Below are 27,504 nucleotides of genomic sequence, written 5' to 3'. Positions count from 1 at the left end.
CTTTCCCATATATCATGTCTCAATTAATCATACCAGTATCTGCCCACTTATTCAAAACCTACATTCCCTTGGATGCTTCCTCTCTCATTTGAAATATGAAATACTCAACAGTATTGCCTTGCATTGACTTGAATTCATCTCCTCCTTGAGTTTACCCACATTTCAATAGTACATTTTTACCTCTACCTCAGTTACAGAAATTTAATACTACATATCAATATGCTTACTGAATTATATACATTTGAGTAGGACATTTTATGATATTGGCCAGTGATATCAATATTTTTATAAGCATTAGTAATGTCTAAAACTCATGGGCAACAACAGTGGCAATTATTGTAGCAATAGGCTAAACAGATTCTAGTATCACTGACAGGATGTTCCATCCATACATTTTTAACATTTGGAACCGAGTATTATAGAAAATCAATTGAGCACTCTGGTATGCTCGGTAATACATTTTTACTGATGAAGGAATTCAATCAGTATATAAGTATATATGTGTTTTTAAATCATCTTTATTCCAGTGGAGGAAGGATCAGATTTGAATTCTATAGTTAGCAAGTAAAAATTTCTCACAAGAACATTTTGCCATCTCAGCTGATGTAAACAGTCGTTAATGTGAACTCACTAAAACAAAATAATAAAAATTTTTAATTACCAAATAGTTTTGCAAATTAAAATTATGCTACATGACTTCTGGTTGAACATGGTTTCCCTCTAATGCCTCTCAAAACTGCCTTAAAGTGACAAGTAAATTAATTTTAAAAACTTATGTATACACAAGAGAAAGAAAAGGAATCACAGCAGATGAGGACTGTCAGGAGGTTTTTTGGTAAAAGAAAAGTAGATGGATATGTGATAACTGAAATGGCATTGCATAGAAAGTCAATGCGAAAATGCCCTCACAGGAAGAAAGCCATGTCCCTCCTTACATACCACTGAATTACTCAGGAATTGGACTTACCAGTAGAGCACATGGGATGAGACTGAAAATAAGGAGATTCGTTAAAAGATGGAATAAGTACAAGAGGCTATTATCTCTGGGTCTCCAGACAAAAGGTGACAGATGGAGGTGAGATACCCAAATAAAAACAAAAGGTTTAACATGAAGTCTGCATACTCAAAAGTGGCATTTGCCAGCCCATTTTATGTTTATCTGCAAGAGATTAGAAGATTTTGCTCTATGAAAATCAGCCCAAGATAAATGATCCCAAACATTCATATTTAAGAATCCCAGATTAAATGATTCTTCCTACTGTGAGGGACATGTACCATTTTCATAGTGACCCTTGTACACTGAGCATCCAATGAACTCTTTTTTTCTGATCATTAAAGCAACATTTTCATTCTGCTTTAACACTCAATGGGTGGTGAATGAGCACCACACCCAAAACAATACTATAAATGAATAATATTGAACAAAATCAATAAACAGAAAATAGGATAGGATCTAAAAAGAAAGAATTGATACAGGAAAAGGATAATAATTCAAAAGAAAGCATTTTTCCCAAAGCAATATTTAAAAAGTACAGTAAAGGTTAAACACCTCTTATAAATTAAATATATGATAATAGACATAAAAATATCCACTAGAAAATATGGAATTTCAAATTGAGAAGAAATTTAGACAGCAGGAAAGAAATAGCAAAGACACAGAAAATAGGAAAATGTAATAAAATTGAGGCACTGATTTAATTAAGTTTCAAGAAAAATTAGAACAAGAGAAGAAAGTTAAGTTTAAGAGTATCAAAATATTTCCAAAAACTGAAAGATATATGTACATTTAAATATCTAAGATGTCAAGGAATGTTCCCTCTATCCCTACACTCTGAAGAGTTTTGATCAGGAATGGATGCTGTATTTTGTCAAATGCTTTCTCTGCATCCAATGAGAGGATCATATGGTTCTTGGTTTTTCTCTTGCTGATATGATGAATCACATTGATTGTTTTACGGGTGTTGAACCAGCCTTGTGTCCCGGGGATAAATCCTACTTGGTCGTGGTGAATAATTTTCTTAATGTACTGTTGGATCCTATTGGCCAGTATCTTGTTGAGAATTTTTGCATCCATGTTCATCAGGGATATTGGTCTGTAATTCTCCTTTTTGGTGGGGTCTTTGTCTGGTTTTAGAATTAAGGTGATGCTGGCTTCATAGAACGAATTTGGAAGTGCTCCATCTCTTTCTATCTTTCCAAACAGCTTTAGGAGAATAGGTATGGTTTCTTCTTTAAACGTTTGATAAAATTCCCCTGGGAAGCCATCTGGCCCTGGACTCTTGTGTCTTGGGAGGTTTTTGATGACTGCTTCAATTTCCTCCCTGGTTATTGGCCTGTTCAGGTTTTCTATTTCTTCCTGTTCCAGTTTTGGTAGTTTGTGGCTTTCCAGGAATGCGTCCATTTCTTCTAGATTGCCTAATTTATTGGCGTATAGCTGTTCATAATATGTTTTTAAAATCGTTTGTATTTCCTTGGTGTTGGTAGTGACCTCTCCTTTCTCATTCATGATTTTATTAATTTGAGTCTTCTCTCTCTTCTTTTTAATAAGGCTGGCTAATGGTTTATCTATCTTATTAATTCTTTCAAAGAACCAACTCTATATCTATATATCTATATATAGATATATAGATATATTAAACACACACATATTTTGGAATGAAAAATGGTCCAGTGAATAGTTAGCCCAATGAAATGTGTTTTTGTTTTGTTTTGTTTTGTTTTGTTTTGTTTTGTTTTGTATGGAGTAGCACACAGGTTGCATCATCTTGAAATTTCAGAATACTGAAGGTAAGGAGAAAACCCTACAACCTTCTGGAAATATAAGCGAGCACAACAGGTCACATTACACAAAGCTGGAGTTAGAATATCCTAATATTTTTCAAGAGCAACCCTGGAAGCTAGAGGAAATGGAATCTTCAACATTTGGAAAAATAAACATTTCTGAACTAGAATTATATCCTCAGTCAAATATGATGTTCAACAATGTTTTTCAGAATTGTATGATCTCAAAAATGTGAATCCCAAGACCAACTCCTATCTCATACTGTATGTTTCTGGAGGACACATTTACCTAACATTAAGGAATAATCTAGAAGGAGGAGAAATATAAACTGAACACAAGAGAACACACAGGAAACTTCTGGATGATGGTGAAAAGAAGTCCTGGATTGATAACTGTATCTCTGACCTGCAGCTCAGGGGCCTCAGAACAGAGTAAGATGACAGCAGTGAAAAGGAAAGAAAAAAAAATCTAAAAGATGATCTGATGTGTATGTATGAAGAGAATTTATAGTGTTTCTGGAGAATTTGGAGTGATAGGTATATACAAATTAAAGACAATTTATAATCGACTCCAGATAAAAACCATTGCACAAGAAAGTAATTATATGCATAGTGCATGGCACTTAACTCAGATATAAACGTAAGCACCAAATAATGTTCTAACCAAAATTATAAAAAGGCTTCAGTGGGATAATGGAAGGAGTAGAAGCGTGTTTTTATATGTATGAGTGGATTGTTAAAAGACCTTCTTCTCTGGGACTTTAATAGCTATATGCAGCCTAAAATTGAGAGGTTAAGAAATAAAAATATCAATGAGGTATTTAGAGCTGTAGCTAAAAATATCAAAAGAAAAAGCTTATAAAGTTCAAAATACTTGTCCTTGGTGACTGGGTATCTTGGATGGGGAAGGTGGGAGCAGAGGATTCCTGTTTTTTGCACACTGAACTATTTAGTTAAAATATATCCAAATGTATTATATTAAAAACATTAAATTAAAAATTAGTTATTTTTAAGCAACTGTAACTTGAAATATGTTAGAACCTAAAACAAAGAAATGTTTCTTAGGAACATAAATGCTATAATTAATAAGTTGAAACTGTCATGTCAAAGTGATTGAAAAATAATGCTTTAATATTTTCAACTATTTTTAAAACTTTGAAAACTACTTAATCTCTAGCATATATACCTTCCCCATATAATTTTTTACGCTATTTATTTGTTTAGTATACTCTTTTCCACTATGTCAAAAAAGTTCAATACTACACTGAAATTTTCTGAAATTCCAAATTAATCAAGTGTGAATTAATGTATGATAGATGCTAGACAGCAAAATCCCAAATGCTGGCATAAATTCTGCTTTTAAATCAACCTCAACTAAAAAGTAGCAAAACTGAAAATAATCTCCATAAAAGTCCAATATTTTACAACATAAAAAAAATCACTGGTAAGAAAAAACAAAAACAGTCTTCATCTATCTGAGGTTGAGGCAAGAAACACATAAACAAAATGTTACTCATTCTATTACTTGTGCATTCAATTCTGCAATTTATGGTCCCCCAGTCTTGTGTTCATTTTAAGAAAAGTTACTCCTCGCTTTTTTATTAAAGTGAGAGAGAAATGAAAATATTAATGGGATTGGCCTGGTATAATGCATTTGCAAAGGTGAAACCTTAAAGTGAAATCGAATGGGGCACAGGAAATCAAATGAGCTTAAGGATTTAACTATAACCAGGGAATAAAAGGTTATTCACTTTTGCAAAATCAAAGCAGTCTCTGACGAGTCTAATTAATGAATAAAATTATTGTTTCTTTTACAATAGACCTTTAAACTATTTCTACTCAGCAGTCTCAAAATGATTTCACTAAGAGCTATTGGAGTTATTGAGCTGAAATGGCAGCTGCTGTTTTTCTTAGTTTCCTTTATTCCGTAAAAGGATTGGTAACTTACATTTGGCTTCAAAACACTTCTCCACTAGCAACTCCCCTCTGCTTTGTTTCTCCCTGAAAAGTTTAATCTAATTTAGAGTATTCAAAGGGGGAAAGAACCAGGTTATTTTTATAAAGTAATTAAAAGCATGATGCCTTTTATTCAATTGCTTCTAAATTAGAACTGCCCTTTCAAAGAAATATTAAGCTGAAACAGATAAAGTTCATCTTCGTAAATACGACAATTAACCGTAAGCCAAGGTCTCCATACCTGTGGTTTAGCAACATCCAAATGAAAGATTAAGCAGCTCTCAACCTGCATTTTGAACTATTTAGTAGATGTCAAAATATTAAATCCCTTACTCTTAAAGATCAATGAAATCTATTTTCATATTTGAATACTTCTTTATCATAAAAACATATTCACGCCCTTCTGGTAACAAAATAAGATTGATACTGACTCTAGATTTGACCATAGAGAGGCTTCAACAAAATATTACTTGGACAAAATTATGCAGTCTGGAATTTTTTAGTGAGTCATTTAGGGTGAAAAAAAATTAATCAAATGAGTGGGGGAAAATGTAAAAAGGTGAAAAATCCCCTGATTCAATTAACTAAAGGCAAGCTGCCTCTGACTTCTTACAACTGAGATTCTTCTGTGGATACAAGTAGGCTAATTAAATAGGTGGCTTTGTGCTTCTTAATTACTCATTTCTCCCAGAAAGATATTATATGAAATTTAACAATCATTCTATAGAAACCTGAACACATTTCCAATTGCACGTAATGAAATTGTTAGAAACAAGATATCCACAAGCATGTGTAAGACAATTATATATATATGGTGTACTGTACTGAGCTCATTGTATGTAAATGCAAGAATGATTCAAACAAGATTCTTTTAACATTTAGGATTAAAAATATATTACTGCATTACAAAGCTGTAAACAGGAATTCTTTATAAATTCTTTATATATTCTATATAAAATAGGTTTGCAGCAAATCAGGTCTGGCAAATCAGTACACTAAATATATATGGAGCATCTTTTTAAAAAACAGATTAAATACAATCTATAATGGTATAATTTATTCTACAAAGTCTAAAAATATAATCTGCAAAACAATTTTCTTTACAAAAGAACTTCAAAAATAACTAATCAAGGACTTCTTAAATATACAAATGTAAAGCATTATTATCACTAATGTAATTTGTTATTAACTTTATATACATGGGGACCACTGTGTTGAAATTATCCCAAAATGAATTGAAAATGTCTCTTATTAGAAGGACTATAGGTGACAACATTTAACCTTTTCTCTTTGTCTTCATTATGTATATATGTGTAGCACTTAACTGAATTAATACAGATTTCTATCACTCTGCTTTCAAATCTGGTGATACTTCTACCCACATCCTGCCAGTCATTCATCTCTTTTCTAATCTATATACAACTCTAAGCTAGAAAGAACGAAGCAATGGCACTGCAAGCAGGTACTCAAGACTAGTCGTATCACCTTACCACTTTTCATATGAAATTTTTTAACCAGAAAGAAGTTTCTGTAAGCACCAAGCACAATGTCCCAAACACGTAGGACTTTATTTCACATTTTTAAATAAGTAAGTAAATAAGTATATGAAGTTAGTAGCAAATAAGTTTGGGAGATAGGCATTTTGCTAAAATAAAACTAGGAGATTTAGGCACACAGGAAAAAATCAAAGCATTAAAACATGGGTGAGCATTTTGTAATCACAAATTATGCGTTCACAGAGGACGTGACTTCTTCTCAGACCACTGCTTGTGTAAGAATGGTATTTTTGCAAAGGGCAATGGGGGCAGGACCTTGGAGCAGTCAAATTTGATAAACTTTGTCATGAGTTTCTATGTGAAACTTACTTGTTCAAATGGCAATAACTACATTTTCTTTTTTTTTTTTTTTTTGCTTTTAATTTATTTTTATTATCGTTTAGCCATTCCTCATGAAACAGGAGGGTTTTGTTAATGTAACCAAGAAATTCTTTCAAGGTCTCCTTCTGGGGACTCAACATCTTAAACCACAGTTTTACTTCCACTGACACATTCTTAAATACTACCTTATGTTTCTGCCAAGGAAAAAAAAAAAAAAAAAAGGAAAACCTACTCTATATCCAGACATCCCTTTACACCTTTTCTTTAAAAGCCTTCTTGCCATTAGAATGACAAAGTTATTTTAGTGGTTCTCCCACTAATTTAGTGTTTGGGGCAAATTGCCTAGTGGGAAAACATTCAATTTAATGGCTAATGAGAAATCTACTTTAAAGCAACTCCTGAAGGAAATCTTAAAAAAGAACAGCTAAAGTTGCGTTTGTTTTCTCTTCCCAATGCAAAACAACCATAGTCACTTACTAATAACCCATTCTCTTTCATCTCTGAGTTCTATAACCCTCACAGATTTCAGAGGTACTTAATTTTAAATTAAAAGGTCCTCTTAACCTGCTCAACTTTTCTTATTCTCCATAGCACTTTTCTGACATAGGAGATGATTTGTTTATTTAATACATTCATTTGCTGCTGTCTGTACACACACACATGAATTTGAAGGCAAGAATTTGTCTATTTTATTCACTAATATATCCCAAACACCTTGGCACATGACAGGTGTTGAATATGCATTTCTTGAATGAATAAGTGAATTAATCAACCAAAATTTCTTGCCATTTTTTATTTCAAATTGAAGTTACATTGAGCATTGCAAGTTATTAACTTCTGGGGGAGCCTACATGTAATAAACTTGAGTTCATAAACTTGAAATCTAAATTATGATTGTCCCTGCAAGCACAACCTAAATAAATGATTTTTTCTAGGCCCTAGCCAAACATACATACAAAATAAGTCAACTGTACTCATCCTGCAATATCCATCAACATCTTGAAGATGTTATTTATTTTTTTATTAAACCTAGGCATCAGTAGTGAAAAAGACTGAGACCTTGATATATATAATAATATATATTATATAATAATAAAAAAATTCTTAGAAAGACATATTCTATGGGACTATGGTAGGTCCAAGCATAATACTTCTTTCAGGTGAAAAGATATTCATCTTTAACATGCTATTTGATTCAAAAGCTATCTGAAGGAGAAAATTTTTCAAAAACAGGGAGGCTAAATCCTGGGGTCCATTGCATTTCTCCAACACAAACAGGAGCAGATTTGGGTTGGTCTCCTAACATTTGCATGGTTTCAATTTGTTTTTCAAATGAACTTAGCTCAGTATATTTAGTTAATGTCTTCTTAGTTTCTACAGGTCTATGCCAATTTTAAACTCCAAATACTTAAGGGTATTTAGACTTCCAAATGCTAGAGAACCATATCAAAAAACAATAAAACCTGTTGGGAAGTACTTAAGAAACACTCAAGTTCTGAGAACCTATCTTTTTGACCTTGAAAAAGAAAAAAAGTCTGAAGAAACAGTTTCTCTCTGAATTTCTCTAAGTCTACTTATTTCATATTAGAATTAATAAGGCTTAAATATCAGCTCAAGAGAATCAAATGATCCTAAAACAATTGCCCAGCATTAATGTGAGCATTTGCAAGCAAGCAAATCTATTTGAAAACTATAAGCCAAACTATAGGCCAAAAATTGCAAAGCAACTGACTACATTAAAATGAATGAACAAATTATAACAAATTATGGTGGGTCAAGGAACAAAGCAAGCAAGCAAACAAGCATTAAAAAAAAAAAAAAAAAAAACCCGCAAGGGAGAAAACATATACAAAGTAAATACCACTTACTCAGCAGTATAGTAGCATTTGGTAATGTCAGCCCTACACTGCTCATTATTGACTTGATCCTCAGCAAGTGTCTGAATCTACTCTATTCTCAATTTTCTCCTCTATACGTAAGGATTTTGGATTAGATAAAATGGTTTTAGTTTAAAAGGTAAAGAGATCATCTTACAAAGCTCAGTATGTCAAACAAAACAACAGAAAAATTGCAGGGTACCGGAGTTTGACCTGCTTGCCTCTTTGGTTCTCACCTCCACTCCGTCCATCTTCCAACCCCATATGTATCTGAGTAACCTTCATAAAACCGTTGGATGCTCTTTGTGAAAACTTCTGGAAAGAATGGCGTCAATGGACCGCTCTAATGAGGAATGTTCTTATTCTCCATAAGATGCCACAGTATGGGTATCGATCATCCACTTAAAGTTTTTCTGTTTCTTTATATCATGTATAATTTTATCATCATACTCATGAGTATAATGCTTTCAGAGTGGATATGAGGCATAAGGAATAGCAATTTTGTACTTATTCATAAAGATTGATATTACACCTCAAGATAGTAAATCGAAAAAGTATTGAATTTTTCCAATTAGCAGGCAAAGCACATTTACTTGTAATTTTTAAAACAGAAGATGGAGAAGCAGAATAAAAAGTTCTCTTGTCACTGCTTTGATATGTAATTCTAAGAAATTTTGGTTTTAAAATTCTGATGCTAATATTAAATCAACTGGCCAGTGTATATTATACTGTTTCTAATGGATCTTTAATAACCTTACAAAAAAGAAAAAAAACTCTGTATCTTTCAGAATAAACCTGAGATTTAAAATACTTCCCAAGCACACACTCTTATTTGAGGAAGTTTATCTGATTTTCTCATGTTAATAACAAGAAGGAGGGGGGCGAGTTTAAAATGGGAGTTAGAATTACAATAAGCTTAAATGTGAAACTGTTAACCAACTGAGATATCTTCTATCTACCTGTAATAAAACATGAAATTTAGCTGTGTATACTGCCACCTATAATTCACTGATATATAACACCTTCTTCTCAGATAAAAAAAAAAAAAAAGAAAATTTGCAAATATTGCTGAACACAATACAAATACAGCAGGGATTCTGTGACCATCAGCAATTTAAGAGAACAGCATCATATCCAAAAAGATGTTCTTAAATGCCATGACCTTCATTTTTTAAATCTACTTTATTCCTAATTATTAAAGTTAAAATAAACTATAGAATCGATAACATTTCTGTCTTTACATCTAAAATTCTTCTTCATATGTAAAATTTCAGAGCGCAGAAATAGAGGAGTTCTCGTTATAGTCTCCAATCTATAAATCAGACCTCATGCTCTCATGCATGTCCTTATTTTAAACATAAAAATGTTACATAAGTTATGAGAAATGCAGCTAAATCCAAACTACTAACTTTAAGGGTGAGGGAAAAAAAAAAAAGCACTTTTTTAATGGGGCATTTATTTTAAAATTGTAAATGAATTTTCCCAGCCAAGATTAATTCAGGTGTGCTATTAAAAAGAATCATGACAAAGATCAATAAAAATTTTAAAATAAATAAATCATGTGCTCTAGGGTGATATTTACCTCCTTTTTTTAACTTTCAGAGATGAATATCATATATTTAATTCCACAAAAAGTTAAATAAAAAGCGATATACTAAAGCATAACTGAGTGAAAAAACAAAAACCTTTTAGACAAATTTTAATATAAATTTCAATAAGAAATAACCATAAAAACAACCATTAACTTAGTTTTTCACAGAGGACATTGTCAAAGCTACCTATGCATGTTAGAAATACTCTCCACTTGGAATCTGAAAAACAGGCTGTTATTTTAGGACTCTCTCACTGAAAGAAACCTTTTAAGAGTTTCTGGGAATCTCAGCACCAAAAATTGGGAAATTTTTCTAATTCTGGTAATGAGGGATAGGTTGAGAGGCTAGCAATCTAAATTCCCTTCCTCCCACATCAGTGTCAAAAGGAACTCACGTTGCAGTCAAGAGAGGTCCAAAAGTTTCAAACCTCGATTTCCCCTTCCAGAATCTCCATCTGTTGCCACCATTGAGTTCTCAGGTGCTCCCAGGATGCTTCCCAGGTGAAGACCACTGTTCTCTATTTGAGGGCCTCACGTTGTGGGAAGAGCACAATTTCTGCTGTTTCTCACAGATTTGTTTGAGAAGTTCTTTTTCTTGCTTTGAGAAGTAGAGCTGAAGAGCACAACATTCGGCCCTGTTGCAAGAAACGTGTCTGGAGTGATGTAAGCATGCCTCATGTGGAAGGATTTCAATCTAAAACGGAAACAGAGTTTCCAAAATGCAAAATCTCATGCAGGCGCTCTTAGGGAAACCTGGGAGACTTGATTTCCCATAAATGTCCCATTTACGAAAGAAAACTTATCTCTGGCCCAATGAACATCCTCCAAGAGTCTCTCCCTCCCCTCAAGCCAATAAACTTACTGCTTGGATGCTGGCTGGACTCCCTGCTGTCTCTCCTTGTCCCTAAGTCCCTCCCCAGCCCCTCAGACTCAGCAACACCTTGGTGCATTTTGCTTTCTGACTTGCAATTCTTTTGCTATTCCTGAATAAACTCAATTTCTGGTCATTCGAGTTTACCTCTTTCTTCAGTTGATAGATACTACCATGAATCTAATTGTCCCATGGTTTTATATTTTTTAATTAATGCTCAAATCCAGTGAGGAATCCATTTTCATATATCATGAAAGATGAAAAACCAAACCTTTCTTTTCACAACAGACATGAAATTTCTCCATTTTAAACCAAGCAAACGTCTACATATCACCTGATGATGTGTCATCTATCCTATCCCATTGATTCTTTTTTATTTTCTTATACCAAAAACATAGTTTTAACTACTATGCCTTTTCCCCCCTAACATGTGTACTTTAACTTTATACTGAAACCCTTTCTTTCTGGTCAACTAATCCTGACTTTATTAGTCTGTGAAAAACCTCACAGGACTCCTCTCAATCTTGTATATGTAAAATAGTTGTCAGACCAATTAGAGAATTATTTCCAAACTCCATAACATCTAAGCCAAAATATGGGTCTTGCAGTTATGGAAAAAGGAAGCTGGGGAATATATATATAAATAAAATATTATTATTTTATATATATAAATAAAATATTATTTATATATATAAATATATATGCAATATATATAATGGCAATATATATATAGTCAAAAGGAACCATATATATAGTTATATATAGGATTTATTCATATTTGTATATATACATAATGTGTTTATTCATATTTGTATATATAGTCAACATATACATATGAAATAGGGTGAAAATTAGAAAACAAAATCATAATAATTTATCACTTTTGAGTAGTAGTTGGAGAGAGAAGAAATGAATTTTATTAGTTCTGAGTATTTATACAATTAACTTTCCATCTTAATTTCTTTGCAATAACCAACTTGAAAAGACCTTTCTCAAATACAGATTATTAAAAACATAGATTGTGGAATTGAGTAAAATATCATAGAAATATCTTTCGAGATAATAGTAGAAACTTAAAAGGTCAATCATTCAGTTATTTAGTCAGCACAACTTTATGAAGTACTGGTTATGCAGCCAACAAATCCATCAAAGATGTGACCATCCAGCTGAATGTTTGTTAAGTTCCTTGGGCTTAAGCAGTACTTCTCTCTCTTATCTGTCCAGCTGAATGAAAATACGTTCTTGTTAAATTAGATACTTAGGTAGTCTGAGTAGGAAAGGTTAAAAAAATTCTTTAAGAAAATCAGCAATCAGCACTTCATCATTAGATTAGCAACAGCCAAGGTCCTCAAATACATGTGCTAATGAACAACCAATAATATCACATTTTATCATAATTCTGAGGCTGAATATTGGCTCTTAGCCCAAATCATACCAAAAGCATTACTCAGGTATGATGCTGAATGCACCCTTGCCTGCTAACCTTAAATTTGGCCAAGTTCTTGCAGGTGGTGATGGGGAGGAAAAAATCCAATGCAACAAAATGAAGGCCTTCTGACAGTGTAGATAGACTTAAGGGATGGAGTCCAGAGTAGGGATATTGCCCCATAATTGAAAAGATTACTTTGCTGTTTTTATGCTTTCTATAGAAAAGCTTTTTGCTGTCACTGCCTCACTTCTTCACTGTGCAAATCCCTCTAACCTGCTTCGGATAGTTCTAAAATCATAACAAAAGGGCGCTTGAGTGGCTCAGAGTAACTGACTTTTGATTTCAGCTCAGGTCATGATCTCAAGGTTATGAAATCCAGCCCCGGGTTAGGATCCCGCTCAGCACAGAACGTGCTTGAGATTTGCTCTCTCCCTCTCCCTCCGCCCCCTCCCCCTCGTCCCACTCATGTGTATATACTCTCTCTTCCTCTCCCTCTCTCTCTCTCTCTCTCTCTCTCTCTCTCTCAAAAATAAATAAAATCATAACAAAAACTGCCCTTTTCTGGAAATCTCTGCTTAACTAATTGGTTTTGTTCTAGTCTGTTCCTTATGTACCTGGAAGTCACAGTCATTATATGTTTTAACAGTTTTTTAATACTGATTAAGAAGTTATCAAAACTTTTAATGTATATTCTTTATCAAATTGAGTATGAATCCTTAAAAATATATAAATCCATGATTTATGTATCTTTTTTATTCTTTCAGTATCCCTATGACTCTGCTCCTATCACACCAGCACCCATGCATGTTTTTGTTTCTAAAATTGTAAGAAGCTGCTGAAGAAAATACTAATAACAGCAATATTAGGCAGAAAAATTGCAAGGACAGGATGCTGAAGAGAGTTAAATACAATTGAGGCTTGAGACTCAGAATTGGTCATTCCAATAAACTCATTCTATTTTAAGTAACTGATTTTCACTGGTTTGTTTTTAATTTTGAGAATTTAGTACTTATCAGGATGAACAGAGTAATTAGTATTAAGGCTTTACACAAAGAAACTGGAAAAAATAAGTGAATCTATCAAATAAGAATACTTTAATCCTAAAATTTTGATAAATATAGATGAAAAACAAATTTTTACAATGGCAGAGCCATGTTCTTGTCAAAACAATTTAAAAAAATCTATCTACAGGGCAGCCCAGGTGGCTCAGTGGTTTGGCACTGCCTTCGGCCCGGGGCCTGATCCTGAAGACCCTGGATCGAGTCTCATGTCGGGCTCCCTACATCGAGCCTGCTTCTCTTTCTGCCTGTGTCACCGACCCTCTCTCTCTCTCTCTCTCTCTGTATCTCTCATGAATAAATAAATACAATCTTAAAAAAAAATCTAACTACATATCAGTATTATCATATAAATTAAAAACTTACAGAAAATTTAAACTTATCTGGAATAAAATAAATTTTAAAATAAAACACAGTTAGGAATAAAGGTCATTATTGATTTTTATGTTTTGGTGCCTAATTAAAATTTTGTTAGTTTAATCTTCTTCTTTATTATTTGCATCCAATCTTCAAGTTTATATTATAATTTCCTATAAAACAGAAACCACGTGGAATTGTTTTTGCACCTCAAAGTAAATATTTTAGTTTGTGTTCCATAAGGGAAATAAAGCCACTAGGAATCAATGCCAATTATTCTTAATAAGTGTCTTATTTAAAGACACCTCATTCAAAACATCTCGCTATAATAATATTTAACATTTTTTGAGAGTCTACCATGAGCCAAGAATTTTACAGAGAGTATTTTAGTTAAGCCTCACAATGACTCAACAAGGTCAATATATATCATCATACTTTAACAGATGTTCAGCATGTTTGACACATTGACAGTTTCAAAGGAGTTAAGTAATGTGTCCAAGTTCAGATATTTTGAGAAGCAGGGATTTGAGCCCAATTTGGCTTAATTCTTAAGCTTATGTTCTTCATAATTTACTGATGTATCATTGCTTGCCACAGTTGGGTGCTGTTAGAGATGAGTAAGACATAGAGCCTATCCTATAGGGCTTACATCACACATACTCTGAGTGGCTGGATACAGTTAGTTTTTTCTAAAAGAAACATGATATTCTCCTCCGTCAATACTTATTATCACCATAATAATACATATTTTACTTACAGTGGGTAATTAAGTTTCCATAATCATCTTTCTTTGATTATTTCTTTCTGTATTAAAATTGTTTTAAAGTTGATTACTTCCATTTTCTGCTGGCACAAAATTGTCAAATAAATTTGTTCAACTTCGAAATTTCAAGTTAAAACAATCTTTTCTAAGCAACACTGAAGAAATGAGTATAAAGTGAGAGCTGAAATTTCACGTGAGTATAACAGTTTTCCTTTTAAATCAAAGACCAGTTCAGAAATATACACAAAATAAGAACTAATATTTGAATTGTATCAAGTTGATACACTGCTTGGGGTTTTTTCCAGCTTTTAACAAACTCTGATAAACTAAGGCAATACTTCTGGGACCATTGATCAACATTGTACTTTTCAGGACTGGATAAAGCAGAGACAGCTTCCTTTTGGACACGTTTGTTGTATCAATTTCCATTTTCAGTCATTAAAACCTACAATTCCCATGTCAGGCGCTTCTACATGAGAAAGAGATGACTGCTATAAACCATTCAGTCTAGTAAGAAAACATAATCAAGCTTGGGTTCCCTGACAATCCACACACACGTACACACACACACACAAAATTTAAAAAACTCCTCCTTAAATTAATTTATGAATCTCTCCATGGCTCAACTCAATATTTTAGCCATTTTGCCTAGAATAGAAAACCAGTACTCTTGTCTGTACAAAATCTGGATGAACCCCACCTCTAAATCAGCTCTTTTTGTTTGTTTGTTTGTTTTACCTCTTAAGTAAATCTAACTCAAACTAGAAAAATATCATGATGTAGGAAAGTAAGCCTCCACATGAGCATCAAAAGGCCTGCATATGAATTTTGTATTAGTTTTGTGAGTTACTTAAATTCTGAACATCCTTAGTATCTTTACCTTATCATGTTGAAATGATAATACCTAGAGACCTGGAGAGAGATTTGATAACTTATGTAAGAATGCTTGGAATACACTGGATGTTTAAAAGTCAATAATCAGTTTCCTCTAAAACAAAACAAACAAAACAAGAAGTCTAATAAAATATAGCCATTTTACAGTATAGCACTGCTAGACCCATTTAAATAAGACATCGTGGAAATCAAGTTTCTAACACAAAGAATTATACCAACTAAGCAGGCAGTCAAACTGAAATAGATAATTCTTTTATTGAAGTATCTATTTACTGTTTACTATTGTAATTCCAATTACTAATTACTAGTGCAATTCTCAAGTTACATTTGATATTCTTTGCATGGTGTCTGTCTCCAATAACATTTCTGAACTCTTCAGAAAATAATGCTATGGCTTGTAACCCTAATCACAATTTGGATAATCTCATTTTGTATTTATAAACTCAAGGGGCTTCCCCTTAAGAAAACAATTTATACTTGCCAAACACTAGCATTATGCTGACTGTATCATTGTCAGATAAGAAGCAAATACACCGGGGAGGAAAAAACACAGACTTCTAGACACCTTTCTTCTTACTTATATAAATTTAATCAGGGCTTGCAATTAATTTTTGAAATTGTTCTAAATCGATCTTAATGTTCAAACCTTCATTTCTACCTTTGGGCCCCATCAGTAAAACCCGCATATCACTCATGTTAGCAAAGCAGCTTGCCTTTTAAATGTGATGTCTTGTAGTTCTTATTTACAATCCTAATCACATCATTGATTTCAGTAAACTTTCAGTAAGAGTGATTATTAATGCTGTCAAAAGCAGAACCTGTGATTCAATTTTTTTCTTTTGCTTTTTTTTTTTAATAAACCTAGATAATTAAGATCAAGCCTGATAATATAGCTCTGGAAGCCCCAGAATTAGGGGCTTTGGAATTAGGAGTTTCCTGTGGTTGAGTATGTAATACAGCAAAGACACTGCCTTCACTTAAAATTCTACCCACACCCTAAAATACTTATATAAGCTACAAATGGTTAAATAAAAGTGCTAGGAGTAGTCACTCATCATCACACAGAAGTAACTACACTTTTTTTTTCCAGAGTCAAAAAACAACCACCCCATAAAATTTTATCTGACTGATTTTTTTTCCCTGTAATTTAAGACAGCCATAAGATCTATTCTGTCTACTAAGGCCAAAACAAAACTAAGGTATATGACCTTTTTACTAACTCAGGGGTGTCTTTAACACACTAAAGAATTAAACAATGTTCTGGAAAAATAGGATAGACAAATATGAAGAAGGTAAGAGATATTTTGGAGAAATCAGATTTTTCAATATCAAAAGCAATGAAGGGAAAAGTTAAGATGAAATCACATATATTTTTTTTTTATTTTCAGAGAAAGAGGTCATGATAAAATAAAGATTGTCATTCTAAATTAGATCTACTTATTTGCATTCTGAAAGAAGGTGTGGACGGAAACAGAAGTTTCCAAAGGTCTGTTTATCACTCAAAGACACAATATGTGAAGGAGCTGCCTAGAATGTTAGTATGTTCAATGTTCACTCTCCCCATACTCAGGAAATATATATATATTTGGAACCCATATCAGACACCATTGCCTAATTTAAAAATATTCCTGGACCTCTATTGATCAATATCTCTTATAGAAAGGATGAGAGTGTAGCATCTGAACTGAAACAGTATTATTAGAAAATGATATCGTGAGCATTAGGATGTATAATTCATGTTGCTTTCATTTGCTCAGACCATTGTAAAAATCCATAAATCATTTTCTTCTTCATGTATTGCTTAAGTGCAATTTGTCATTTTGCATTAGAGGGCTGCTTCAGCTCATCAGTGCTTTTAATTCACTGTTTAGAGTTTAACAAAATGCTGGCCCCGTCTGATAACTGAAAGACACTGAAATGTGAAGCCGCACCAATATTAACTAGGTTAAACAAAATGGAGAAGAACATTTCTACTTGGAATATCAGGTAATGCTTTAATGGAATATCCAGTGTTCCCAGTTCCCAAAACATGGATTAGTTTGCTCTCTGTTGAGTTCAGAGCACAGTCTCTAAAGAGTTCCCTTTAACTACAAATGTTAGTATATATACAACTAAAAATGTATAGCACATGCTATAAATCTTTTCTAGAAACTGTAGTCAACATTCTCTCTCTAAATAAAGTAGAGGAACAAAAACTAACACAGTGTGTCTGTGCCATTGTCTCCAAAGCCCTGCCTTCCCACCTCTTAGGTTAGGTTACACTACTACGAATAAACCGATTTCATGGACACCCATAAGAGATGCAGTACAGTCCGGGTCCTCTGAGTTTGCTCTCTGCACTGGAAATGACAAACGTCAGGAACCATCTAGCTCAATCCTGGCCGAGTCTGGTGTTTGAAAGACTTCTTATTGACAATTTAAATTTTTTTTCTTCCATTTCTTAAAAAAAAAAAAAAAAAAAAAAATCTCAAAGCTCTGGGCACACTGCAATAATAAGAGGATTTAGAAACAAATTGCTTTCAAGTCAAGTTAAATCACTGCAAACACTCATTTATCCAAACGGCTGGTTAACAAACTTGTTTCCCTCCCGCCTTTTCCAGAAAAGGGTTAGGGAAGAAAGCAACCCTGGTACCTAGTTTCAAAGTTTGGAACCACGTATATAAAAAATGCATTTGTGGGATCCTTAGCGCCCCCCACCCCAATTTTTTGCTGTAACTTAGAAACCAATGAAACACGCGCCTGTGCATTATCAATCTCATACACCAACCAGGACTTTTATGAAAACTGATTTGGGTACACCCCTTGAATTAGCAAGGACTGCTTTCCCCTTCTGATTTAGGATGCAATTTGGCCCAAATGGTTGCTCCCCTGGACGGGGAGTAGGATTGTGTTCTCTAGGTACTGGGGCTCCCTTCCCGGTCCAGGAACTGGGGGTGCAGGGTGGGATGCAGTATCACAGGATAACTCTGGATTTCAAAGAGGTCATGAACCCAGCTACCAAGGCTCTTGTTTATGCAAACCTGGCCTCACTAAATTCCAGGGTCCACCGAAGGGAATGCAAAAGGAAAAGGAATTAAGAGGCGTTTTTTTTTTGTTTTGTTTTGTTTTGTTTTGTTTTTAAGGCTTTTGTGGGTGACAGGGTGGGGCTGTTTAAAGGTGCCAGGGTAAGGTGGCAGAGGCGGCTGTGACTGCCCTGAACCGAATGCTCTCGCTACCCTGGCTGCAGCTCGCTAGGGGAGGGGGGCCGGGCTCGGGGCTCGGGGCTCGGGGCTGCTCCCCGGTCAGAAGACCTGGTCTCACCCCGAGGGTCCCGGGCAGCCGCAGGGGCCAGAAGCCAGGGACGCGAGACCCCGGGGGCCCCCCGGCCGGCGTGGGCGGCGCGGACACAGGCCTGGGCCACCCTGGAAAGGCTGCAGAGCCCCCAACAGGCGAACCCAGCTGAAGGAAAGCTGGAGCCTTCTCCGCCTTGCCCTTTGCCGCTGCCGCCGCTAGGAGACGCCTGCAACCCACGTTTGCATTTGCAGAGAGCGTCCCCGGCTCCAGCACGACTGGACCAAAAAAAAAAAAAAAAAAAGGCAGCAGCTCCAGTGTTACAGTGGATGTAGTGATTATTTACAGGCCAATCTGGCCATCTCTCCACGCCCTCGTCCCCAACCTCTGGAAGCTCCACGGCTCCCAGCGAACCGCCCCAAGTCGGCTCAAACTTCACGTGCATTCCGACCACACCAACCCCCTCCCCCGGTTCCGGATCTGCATTGTCATTCAGCCCACGCGTCTCTCACACGCAAACACGCGTGCACACGCGCGCACACACAAGTGTTTCCAAACGTATAAAGGGGGAAAAGAACAACAACATTAGAACATTACCGTCATTAAAAAAAAAAAAATTGCTCCAGGATTCTGATGAGTCAGCTGGAAGAGCTCAAGATTTTTCATTTCAATCCCGCAGATCTGAGAAAAAAAAGGGGGGGGGGTGGAGAGAGGGAGAAGTACGGATGCAATGCCTGCCGTTATTAATATTCAGATACACTATGATCTCCTTTGCATTGATCCACAGGTCCTTTTTGTAAACTGCCGCCCCCTTCTCGGCAGCAGACGCGAGGCTGAAATCATTGCAACTGCAGCGGTTTTCTGTTGGGCAATTTGCTGCAGCTGAGAAAGGATTAGCCATTTTTGCAGGCATCTCTCCCTCTGACCGCTCCAAGGCGGGCCCCGTGTCCATGAAGGAGCCTGGGGCGGGGGGGGGGCGCCCGGGCCCTGGACGCGCGCTCGCGGGGCGCACGGAGCCCTGCCCCGCTCTGCAGTCCCGCGCGTGGACACGCGCTCTCCTGACGCCCCCGCCGCGGAGACAGGCCGACGTACCTCGGGGCGGGGAAGGGGCTCTCCTTTTCTCGCAGGTTGTGGCGGTGTCACTCTCGGGTCATCCATTAGCGGGAAGCCGCAGGGGACCGTTCTGTACTGTGGTATAAGATGAACACTGAACAAGGGGGGGGGCAGCTTTAGGGGATAAACAAACAACCCCCAGCAGCCCATTAATGAGTATTAAAAAATAATATATATATGTTTTAAAAATGTTTTTTTTTTCTTGGATAATTGACAGTCATCTCCGTCTCTAACATTATAGAGTTCGCGCTGTATTTTAACTTCAGGAGAACGGGATGCATCTGCCCCCGCGTCGGGGAGGCAGGCAGTGGGCCCCGAGAGCTGGCCAAGCGCATCCTTCGAGATCAGCGTGTGTGTGCCTGTGTGTGTGTGTGTGTGTGCGCGCGCGCTGCGGGGCTCCGTGGGGGCTGGCACAGACCTGTGCGCCGGGCCCAGGAGGATGGATGCGGGCACCCTTAGGTGTGCAAGCGCCTTCGCCGAGAGCCGCAGCGGCACAGACCGGCGCCCCGCGTGTGCGCGGCCCCTGCCCGCCCACTCACGCTCACCCCTGCCCGAGTTCTCAGCCGTGCAGCCGCTCTCCTCCAGCGGTCTTGCCTCAAACTGGGCAACGACCCACGGGCGCCCCGGTTTACTCGGGGTGGGGGTGGGGTGGGGTGGAGAGAGGGATCTCCAAATGTCAGAAAAAAAAAAAAAAAAAAAAAGGAAAAAAAGCAGAAAATAGCCCTCCCGGTTTTGTAGGGGAGGAGGGGCGGGGAGAGGGATCTCCAAATGTCGGGGGGGGGGGGGCGGAGGCAGATAATAACCTGAGAGCGCCCGGGTTTTGTAGGGGGGGGGGCGGGGAGAGGGATCTCCAAATGTCAAAAAAAAAAAAAAAAGCAGAAAATAGCCTGAGAGCGCCTTGCAGCGCGGCACTCGGCCGGGCGAGGCGCAGGGACATCCGGGGCGCCTTGCAGCGCCCAGCGATGCTCGGCTGCCTGCGAGCCGGTCATTGATCGGGGCGCTCGCAGCTCCAACTAGCCCCCCGCCCCCCCACCCCCCCGGGAATTGATCTATTTGGTAAGAGCGTGTGTGCACAGACACTGAGCAGGTCCAACGCGTCCGCACCTCCATCGCAGCTGCCGGCCCACATCTGGCGTGAACCCCTCGGCTTCTCAGGACCCACCTCCGCCCCACGCTCCCACCGCTTCACCCTCACGCTTAGTTTTACACGATCCACCTTATATCCCTTAAAAAAGAAAAAAAGAGAGAGAGAGAGAGAGAGAGAAAGATGTCCAACCCATCGCTGCCAGAGTCCCTTAATCAGGTAACCCCTTGCAGTCAGTTAGTGGCCTCTCTGCAACTTTCCCCCTTCCCGGTGATTTATTTCCACGATCGGTAGTAAAGGAAAATACCTTAAAGGAAAAAGAATGTTAGCGTCATTGGAAACCCCGCTCCGGAGAGAGGATGCCGCTGCTGTTGCTATTATGTTTTCGCATTTGCTGATGCAAACGGGGGAGCCTCTGTCTATTCCCTCTGCGTTTACCTGCGGCTGGGGACTGGGAACTTTCCGCGGCGCAGTCCCCAGCCCGCGCCTCGGGACCTGCCGGGCTGTTCTCGCTCTCACACTCACACTCACCCCGGCCTCCCGCCCCGGCCCGGGTTGCGTCCCGCCCCCTCCCGGCTGCCGAGTGACGCGCCTGCCTGACAGCCGGGCTGGCCAATTGGCGGCGGCCCGGTGGGTGGTGCTCCTCAGCGATTGGTTGGCAGATCGAGGGCGCTGCGCAAAAACAGAAAAGCGGAGCGCTCGGAGCTCAGAAACTGCCAGCCGAGATCACAGGCTCTGGGGCTGAAGCAGGAGGAGGGAAAGGACTGGAAGGAAGAGAGGGAGAGAGAGAGAGAGGAGGAGACAGGTTAGAGAGAAGGAGGCTTGGGAAGAAAACAGCAGGAAAGAAACTGCCCATCACTCTTAGAGAGAGGCAAAGGATGCTGGAGAGGAGCGCAGAGAGGGGCAAAACTCTGAAAGCCAAAACGTACCAATAGAGCGAAAAGAGGAGAAAAATGCCAAGAAGAACATGCATCCGGAGAAATGAAGAGAATGAAAGTTTTATGCTGCAGAGCCGTTCTGTGTTTTTCCGGCACAAAATTCTCTCGCTGTTTTTAAGCCCTTTTGCATTTGCCAGCCGTTGACATTGAGGCATGTTCAGCGGTGCCGGCTGCATCTCCTCTTCCTTCTCCTCTTCCTCTTCATCTTCCTCCTCCTCCTCCTCCTCCACCTCCTCCTCCTCCTCCTCCTCCTCCTCCTTCTCCTCCTCCTCCTCCTCCTTTTCCTCCTCCTCCTCCTCCTTTTCCTCCTCCTCCTTCTTCTCCTCCCATCAGCAAGAAGACAAACCGAGGACAGTCTTGAAATATCGAAATTTCCTCCTTGGGATTTGCCAGCGCCGCGTTGCGCCAAGACTGTCGGAATAAAGGACGCTGACTATTGTATTATTATTTTATTAATTGGTCAGTGGGAAGATTACAGATGAGGAAAGGGGACGCCTGTCACCCTTCCTGCGCTAAGATTGAAAAATGAGGCTGAATTGGGGGAAGCCCTAAAATGAAGCAAAAGGAATAAGATTTTTAAGGACAGAAAAGCCACAGGAACACCCCCCTCCCCATACACACACACACACATAGGGCACTTTTATTTGTTTTTTTTTTTTTTTTTTTTTTAGATTTTTTTTTTTTTCCGTGGTGGTGGGGGAGGTGATTGGGTGGCTGACTGGCTGCGGGAAGCTGCTTCCTTTCCCTTTGGAGATGATTGTGCTATTATTCTTTGCCTTGCTCTGGATGGTGGAAGGAGTCTTTTCCCAGCTTCACTACACAGTGCAGGAGGAGCAGGAACATGGCACTTTCGTGGGGAATATCGCTGAAGATCTGGGCCTGGACATTACAAAACTTTCAGCTCGCAGGTTTCAAACGGTGCCCAACTCGCGGACCCCTTACTTGGACCTCAACCTGGAGACCGGGGTGCTGTACGTGAACGAGAAGATTGACCGCGAGCAGATCTGCAAGCAGAGCCCCTCCTGCGTCCTGCACCTGGAGGTCTTCCTGGAGAACCCCCTCGAGCTGTTCCGGGTGGAGATCGAAGTGCTGGACATCAACGACAACCCCCCCTCCTTCCCGGAGCCGGACCTGACGGTGGAGATCTCGGAGAGCGCCACGCCGGGCACCCGCTTCCCCCTGGAGAGCGCGTTCGACCCGGACGTGGGCACCAACTCCTTGCGCGACTACGAGATCACCCCCAACAGCTACTTCTCGCTGGACGTGCAGACCCAGGGGGATGGCAACCGGTTCGCGGAGCTGGTGCTGGAGAAGCCGCTGGACCGCGAGCAGCAAGCGGTGCACCGCTACGTGCTGACCGCGGTGGACGGGGGAGGAGGAGGAGGAGGAGGAGGGGGAGGCGGAGGAGGAGGAGAAGGAGGAGGGGGGGGAGGGGGCCTGCCCCCCCAACAGCAGCGCACCGGCACTGCCCTACTCACCATCCGAGTGCTGGACTCCAACGACAACGTGCCCGCCTTCGACCAACCCGTCTACACTGTGTCCCTGCCCGAGAACTCGCCACCCGGCACGCTCGTGATCCAGCTCAACGCCACGGACCCAGACGAGGGACAGAACGGCGAGGTGGTGTATTCCTTCAGCAGCCACATCTCGCCCCGGGCGCGGGAGCTCTTCGGACTGTCCCCGCGCACCGGGCGGCTGGAGGTGAGCGGCGAGCTCGACTACGAGGAGAGCCCGGTGTACCAGGTGTACGTGCAGGCCAAGGACCTGGGCCCCAACGCCGTGCCCGCGCACTGCAAGGTGCTGGTGCGGGTCCTGGATGCCAACGACAACGCGCCCGAGATCAGCTTCAGCACCGTGAAGGAGGCGGTGAGCGAGGGCGCGGCGCCCGGCACGGTGGTGGCCCTGTTCAGCGTGACCGACCGCGACTCGGAGGAGAACGGGCAGGTGCAGTGCGAGCTGCTGGGGGACGTGCCGTTCCGCCTCAAGTCCTCCTTCAAGAACTACTACACGATCGTGACCGAGGCCCCGCTGGACCGCGAGGCCGGGGACTCCTACACCCTGACGGTGGTGGCGCGGGACCGGGGCGAGCCGGCGCTCTCCACCAGCAAGTCCATCCAGGTGCAGGTGTCGGACGTGAACGACAACGCCCCGCGCTTCAGCCAGCCGGTCTACGACGTGTATGTGACCGAGAACAACGTGCCCGGCGCCTACATCTACGCCGTGAGCGCCACGGACCGCGACGAGGGCGCCAACGCCCAGCTCGCCTACTCCATCCTCGAGTGCCAGATCCAGGGCATGAGCGTCTTCACCTACGTGTCCATCAACTCCGAGAACGGCTACCTGTACGCCCTGCGCTCCTTCGACTACGAGCAGCTCAAGGACTTCAGCTTCCAGGTGGAGGCGCGGGACGCGGGCAGCCCCCAGGCCCTGGCCGGGAACGCCACGGTCAACATCCTCATCGTGGACCAGAACGACAATGCACCTGCCATCGTGGCGCCCCTGCCCGGGCGCAACGGGACCCCCGCGCGCGAGGCGCTGCCGCGGTCGGCGGAGCCCGGCTACCTGCTGACCCGCGTGGCCGCGGTGGACGCGGACGACGGCGAGAACGCCCGGCTCACCTACAGCATCGTGCGGGGCAACGAGATGAACCTGTTCCGCATGGACTGGCGCACCGGGGAGCTCCGCACCGCGCGCCGGGTGCCGGCCAAGCGCGACCCCCAGCGGCCTTACGAGCTGGTGATCGAGGTGCGCGACCACGGGCAGCCGCCCCTGTCGTCCACGGCCACGCTCGTGGTGCAGCTGGTGGACGGCGCCGTGGAGCCCCCCGGCGGGGGCGGGGGCGGCAGCGGGGGCGCCGGGGAGCACCAGCGCCCCAGCCGCTCCGGCGGCGCGGACGCCTCGCTGGACCTCACCCTCATCCTCATCATCGCGCTGGGCTCCGTGTCCTTCGTGTTCCTGCTGGCCATGATCGTGCTCGCCGTGCGTTGCCAGAAGGAGAAGAAGCTCAACATCTACACGTGCCTGGCCAGCGACTGCTGCCTCTGCTGCTGCTGCTGCGGCGGCGGGGGCTCCGCCTGCTGCGGCCGCCAGGCCCGGGCGCGCAAGAAGAAACTCAGCAAGTCGGACATCATGCTGGTGCAGAGCTCCAACGTCCCCAGCAACCCGGCGCAGGTGCCCGTGGAGGAGGCCGGGGGCTTCGGCTCCCACCACCACACGCAGAACTACTGCTACCAGGTCTGCTTGACCCCCGAGTCCGCCAAGACCGACCTGATGTTCCTGAAGCCCTGCAGCCCTTCGCGGAGTGCGGACACTGAGCACAACCCCTGTGGGGCCATCGTCACCGGCTACACAGACCAGCAGCCCGACATCATCTCCAACGGAAGCATTTTGTCCAACGAGGTAAGGCTGAAGCGAAAGGACCACCATCTCTCATCTCCTCCATCCGAAAGCCTCCTCTAGCCCGGCCCTTGTATCTCTGGTGCACTGTGTATTTATACTTAGGATATTCACTTATTTGTATCTCTGTGCGGGGGGGTGGGGGGTGGAGGGGGCCAGGGGGCGGGGGGGAGGCTGTCCCCCACCCCTTCGTCTGTAACCTAAACTTCGTGTCGTCCCTGATCTCCTGCGCTCCACCCCTCCCTCCACATTGACTTTCATTCCCTCCCCTTCCCCCTCCTCCCTCCCTCCCTCCCTTGGTGCTTTGCCACCTTGGACCTTCCCTCTTCCCTCTGGCATCCTTCCTTTAAAGTCCTAACCCCTTCTCAAAAAAAAAAAAAAAAAAATATCTGAAAGTGGAGGGAAAAGTGCGCGGGGGGCGGGGGGGGGGGTGGGCAGCGAGGGAAATGCGGATGGAGGGACTTTCGGGCCCTGGCAAAGGTCTTCCCGCTCTTTGCGTTTGTCCCAGGCACTAATAAAGTTAATTTTGTTTGCTTTGTTTATCGATGCTTTGAGTCGCGTGTAAAAGTAAGCTGTAGATTGTTTGACTTTGCACAGCTGTCTAAACTCGAATGCATGTTTTAGTGAATAAGTTATCAGATCCTTGTCCTCCGACCTCGGGTTGCAGAAAAGGCTTCCGTTCTGCTCTGGACAGCATTTACAGCCGCCCTGGAAGCCCAACGCCCACACAGTGTGAATTTGAATGAAGTTGCTTTGGCACAGACCCCTGTAAGCGTAAACTAACTAACGGAAGGCTTAAACAATTGTGACCTTAAATATATATATATATATATAATATATACCTTTTAGCTGATCCTCACCTTTTGCCACTGTTCTGGGTAAATCGCTGCTGTTGGCTTTCTTCCTCAAAGAATTTGGCTTGTCAATTCTGATCTCTTTTTAAAAGATGGGGAAGTGGCAAAGTTGGAAGGAGGGAGGGAGGGAGGGGGAGAACACAGTTGATTTGTGTACAAGAGAGTTGGGGCCAGAAGAGGTGTGTGGATGGTGGATGGTGGACGGTGGGGAGGAGAGTGCACAGGGCGTTTTGGAGGGGGAAAGGTATGGGGGTGGGGGGGAGTGTGGATGATGAATTCCTTTCTCGGCAGGTTATTTTATTTATTTGAGTCTTAGAGATTATTAATTGACTTTCATGAATATTTGTACAGCTCATTTGTATCTTAAGCACATTTTGAAAATAAACAACAAAATAATTCCATAAAATATCCAAACTTTTTGCTTATTGAGCGTGCTGTTTTTTCTTGTGTCAACCAGTATGCACCCAAACACTTTTTTAGGCCACTGAAGGAAAGACTGCAGAGTATACCTAGGTTGACTCTATTAGGAACAGTAGTTTATGAGCCCTAGCTATGAGGTCATTTGCATTCTCTCCTTAAACACACACACACACACACACACACACACACACACACGTTTAAAATTGGCTTTTTATTTTTGCAATTTTTTTTTTATTTATTTTTTTTTTTATCCCTTTACTGAAAATCTAGACTGAGGTGTCTCTGGATATCTCTCTCCCCTTACCCAGCAGTCACCAGAGGCCTTAGGGCAGCTTGCAAATGCATAAAACCGTACACAATTACTTAAACTAGACTCAATTCCTAACCTCAGAAGAGGACTGCTAGTTAAGCCCTTAGCATTCAAATGCTCTTGATTTATTTATTTTCTTTCTAGACTAAACACCAGCGAGCAGAGCTCAGCTATCTAGTTGACAGACCTCGCCGAGTTAACAGGTATGGACTCTTTTTTTATCCCCCTAGCTTGGTGTATGGACAAGTTTACTACCTATTAAAGTTAGAAATTAGACGTATTATCCAATATTAGAATATAAGATGTATGAAAGCATCTCCAGCTAGGGCAGATCATAAATACTGTTTATGTTGGTTCCTGGACAATACATTAGAAATATGGGTGTCTTTCATCTCTATACAACTTACTGAATATATTTGAATATTTTATCAATTTATACTCTTAACACTACTTCTGATAGCCTCCCTGTTCCAAGGGTCTATATACTCCGTTTTATGACAATGATATAAACATACGCGTAGCTCTCCTCACAGAATAATGACTAAACGTGACGTGCCTTAAAGGCTCCTGCTGACTTCTTTGCTCAGTTGTAAAGAGTTAGGCTGTAAGGGGATGAAAACTAGCTTTTCTGCAGAAATAAAGGCCACTGTGAGAGGCCTGTGAAT

At 41.0% G+C, this 27,504-nt stretch overlaps 1 protein-coding gene and 1 long non-coding RNA gene across 6 annotated transcripts in view; one reads left to right on the top strand and one right to left on the bottom strand.

The window, feature by feature from the left end:
• The window catches only part of LOC144291485 (uncharacterized), a 69,021-nt gene extending 47,560 nt beyond the window's left edge, over positions 1-21,461 (bottom strand). For 2 of the 3 annotated variants that reach the window (XR_013358766.1, XR_013358767.1), the window contains exons 1-3: positions 21,229-21,461; positions 19,817-19,912; positions 10,478-10,717 (exon numbers count right to left, since the gene is read on the bottom strand). This is a non-coding gene — a long non-coding RNA (uncharacterized LOC144291485). Of the gene's footprint in view, positions 1-10,477; positions 10,718-19,017; positions 19,406-19,816; positions 19,913-21,228 lie in introns of those variants that run through there. The other variant, XR_013358765.1, reaches the window with a different exon arrangement.
• A 161-nt stretch (positions 21,462-21,622) lies between these two features.
• Positions 21,623-27,504, top strand: part of PCDH10 (protocadherin 10) — a 61,050-nt gene continuing 55,168 nt past the window's right edge. For all 3 annotated transcript variants that reach the window (XM_077861022.1, XM_077861024.1, XM_077861023.1), the window contains exons 1-2: positions 21,623-25,258; positions 26,984-27,042. In XM_077861022.1, coding sequence (XP_077717148.1) covers positions 22,613-25,258; positions 26,984-27,042 — 2,705 coding nt within the window. In that variant the 5' untranslated portion in view covers positions 21,623-22,612. The remainder of the gene's footprint in view (positions 25,259-26,983; positions 27,043-27,504) is intronic.

Source organism: Canis aureus, chromosome 20 (genome assembly GCF_053574225.1).
Source record: "Canis aureus isolate CA01 chromosome 20, VMU_Caureus_v.1.0, whole genome shotgun sequence".
NCBI classification, from domain to species: domain Eukaryota; kingdom Metazoa; phylum Chordata; class Mammalia; order Carnivora; family Canidae; genus Canis; species Canis aureus.
The sequence above is the reverse complement of the archived record's forward strand: the minus strand, read 5'-3'. Positions and strand labels throughout refer to the sequence as shown.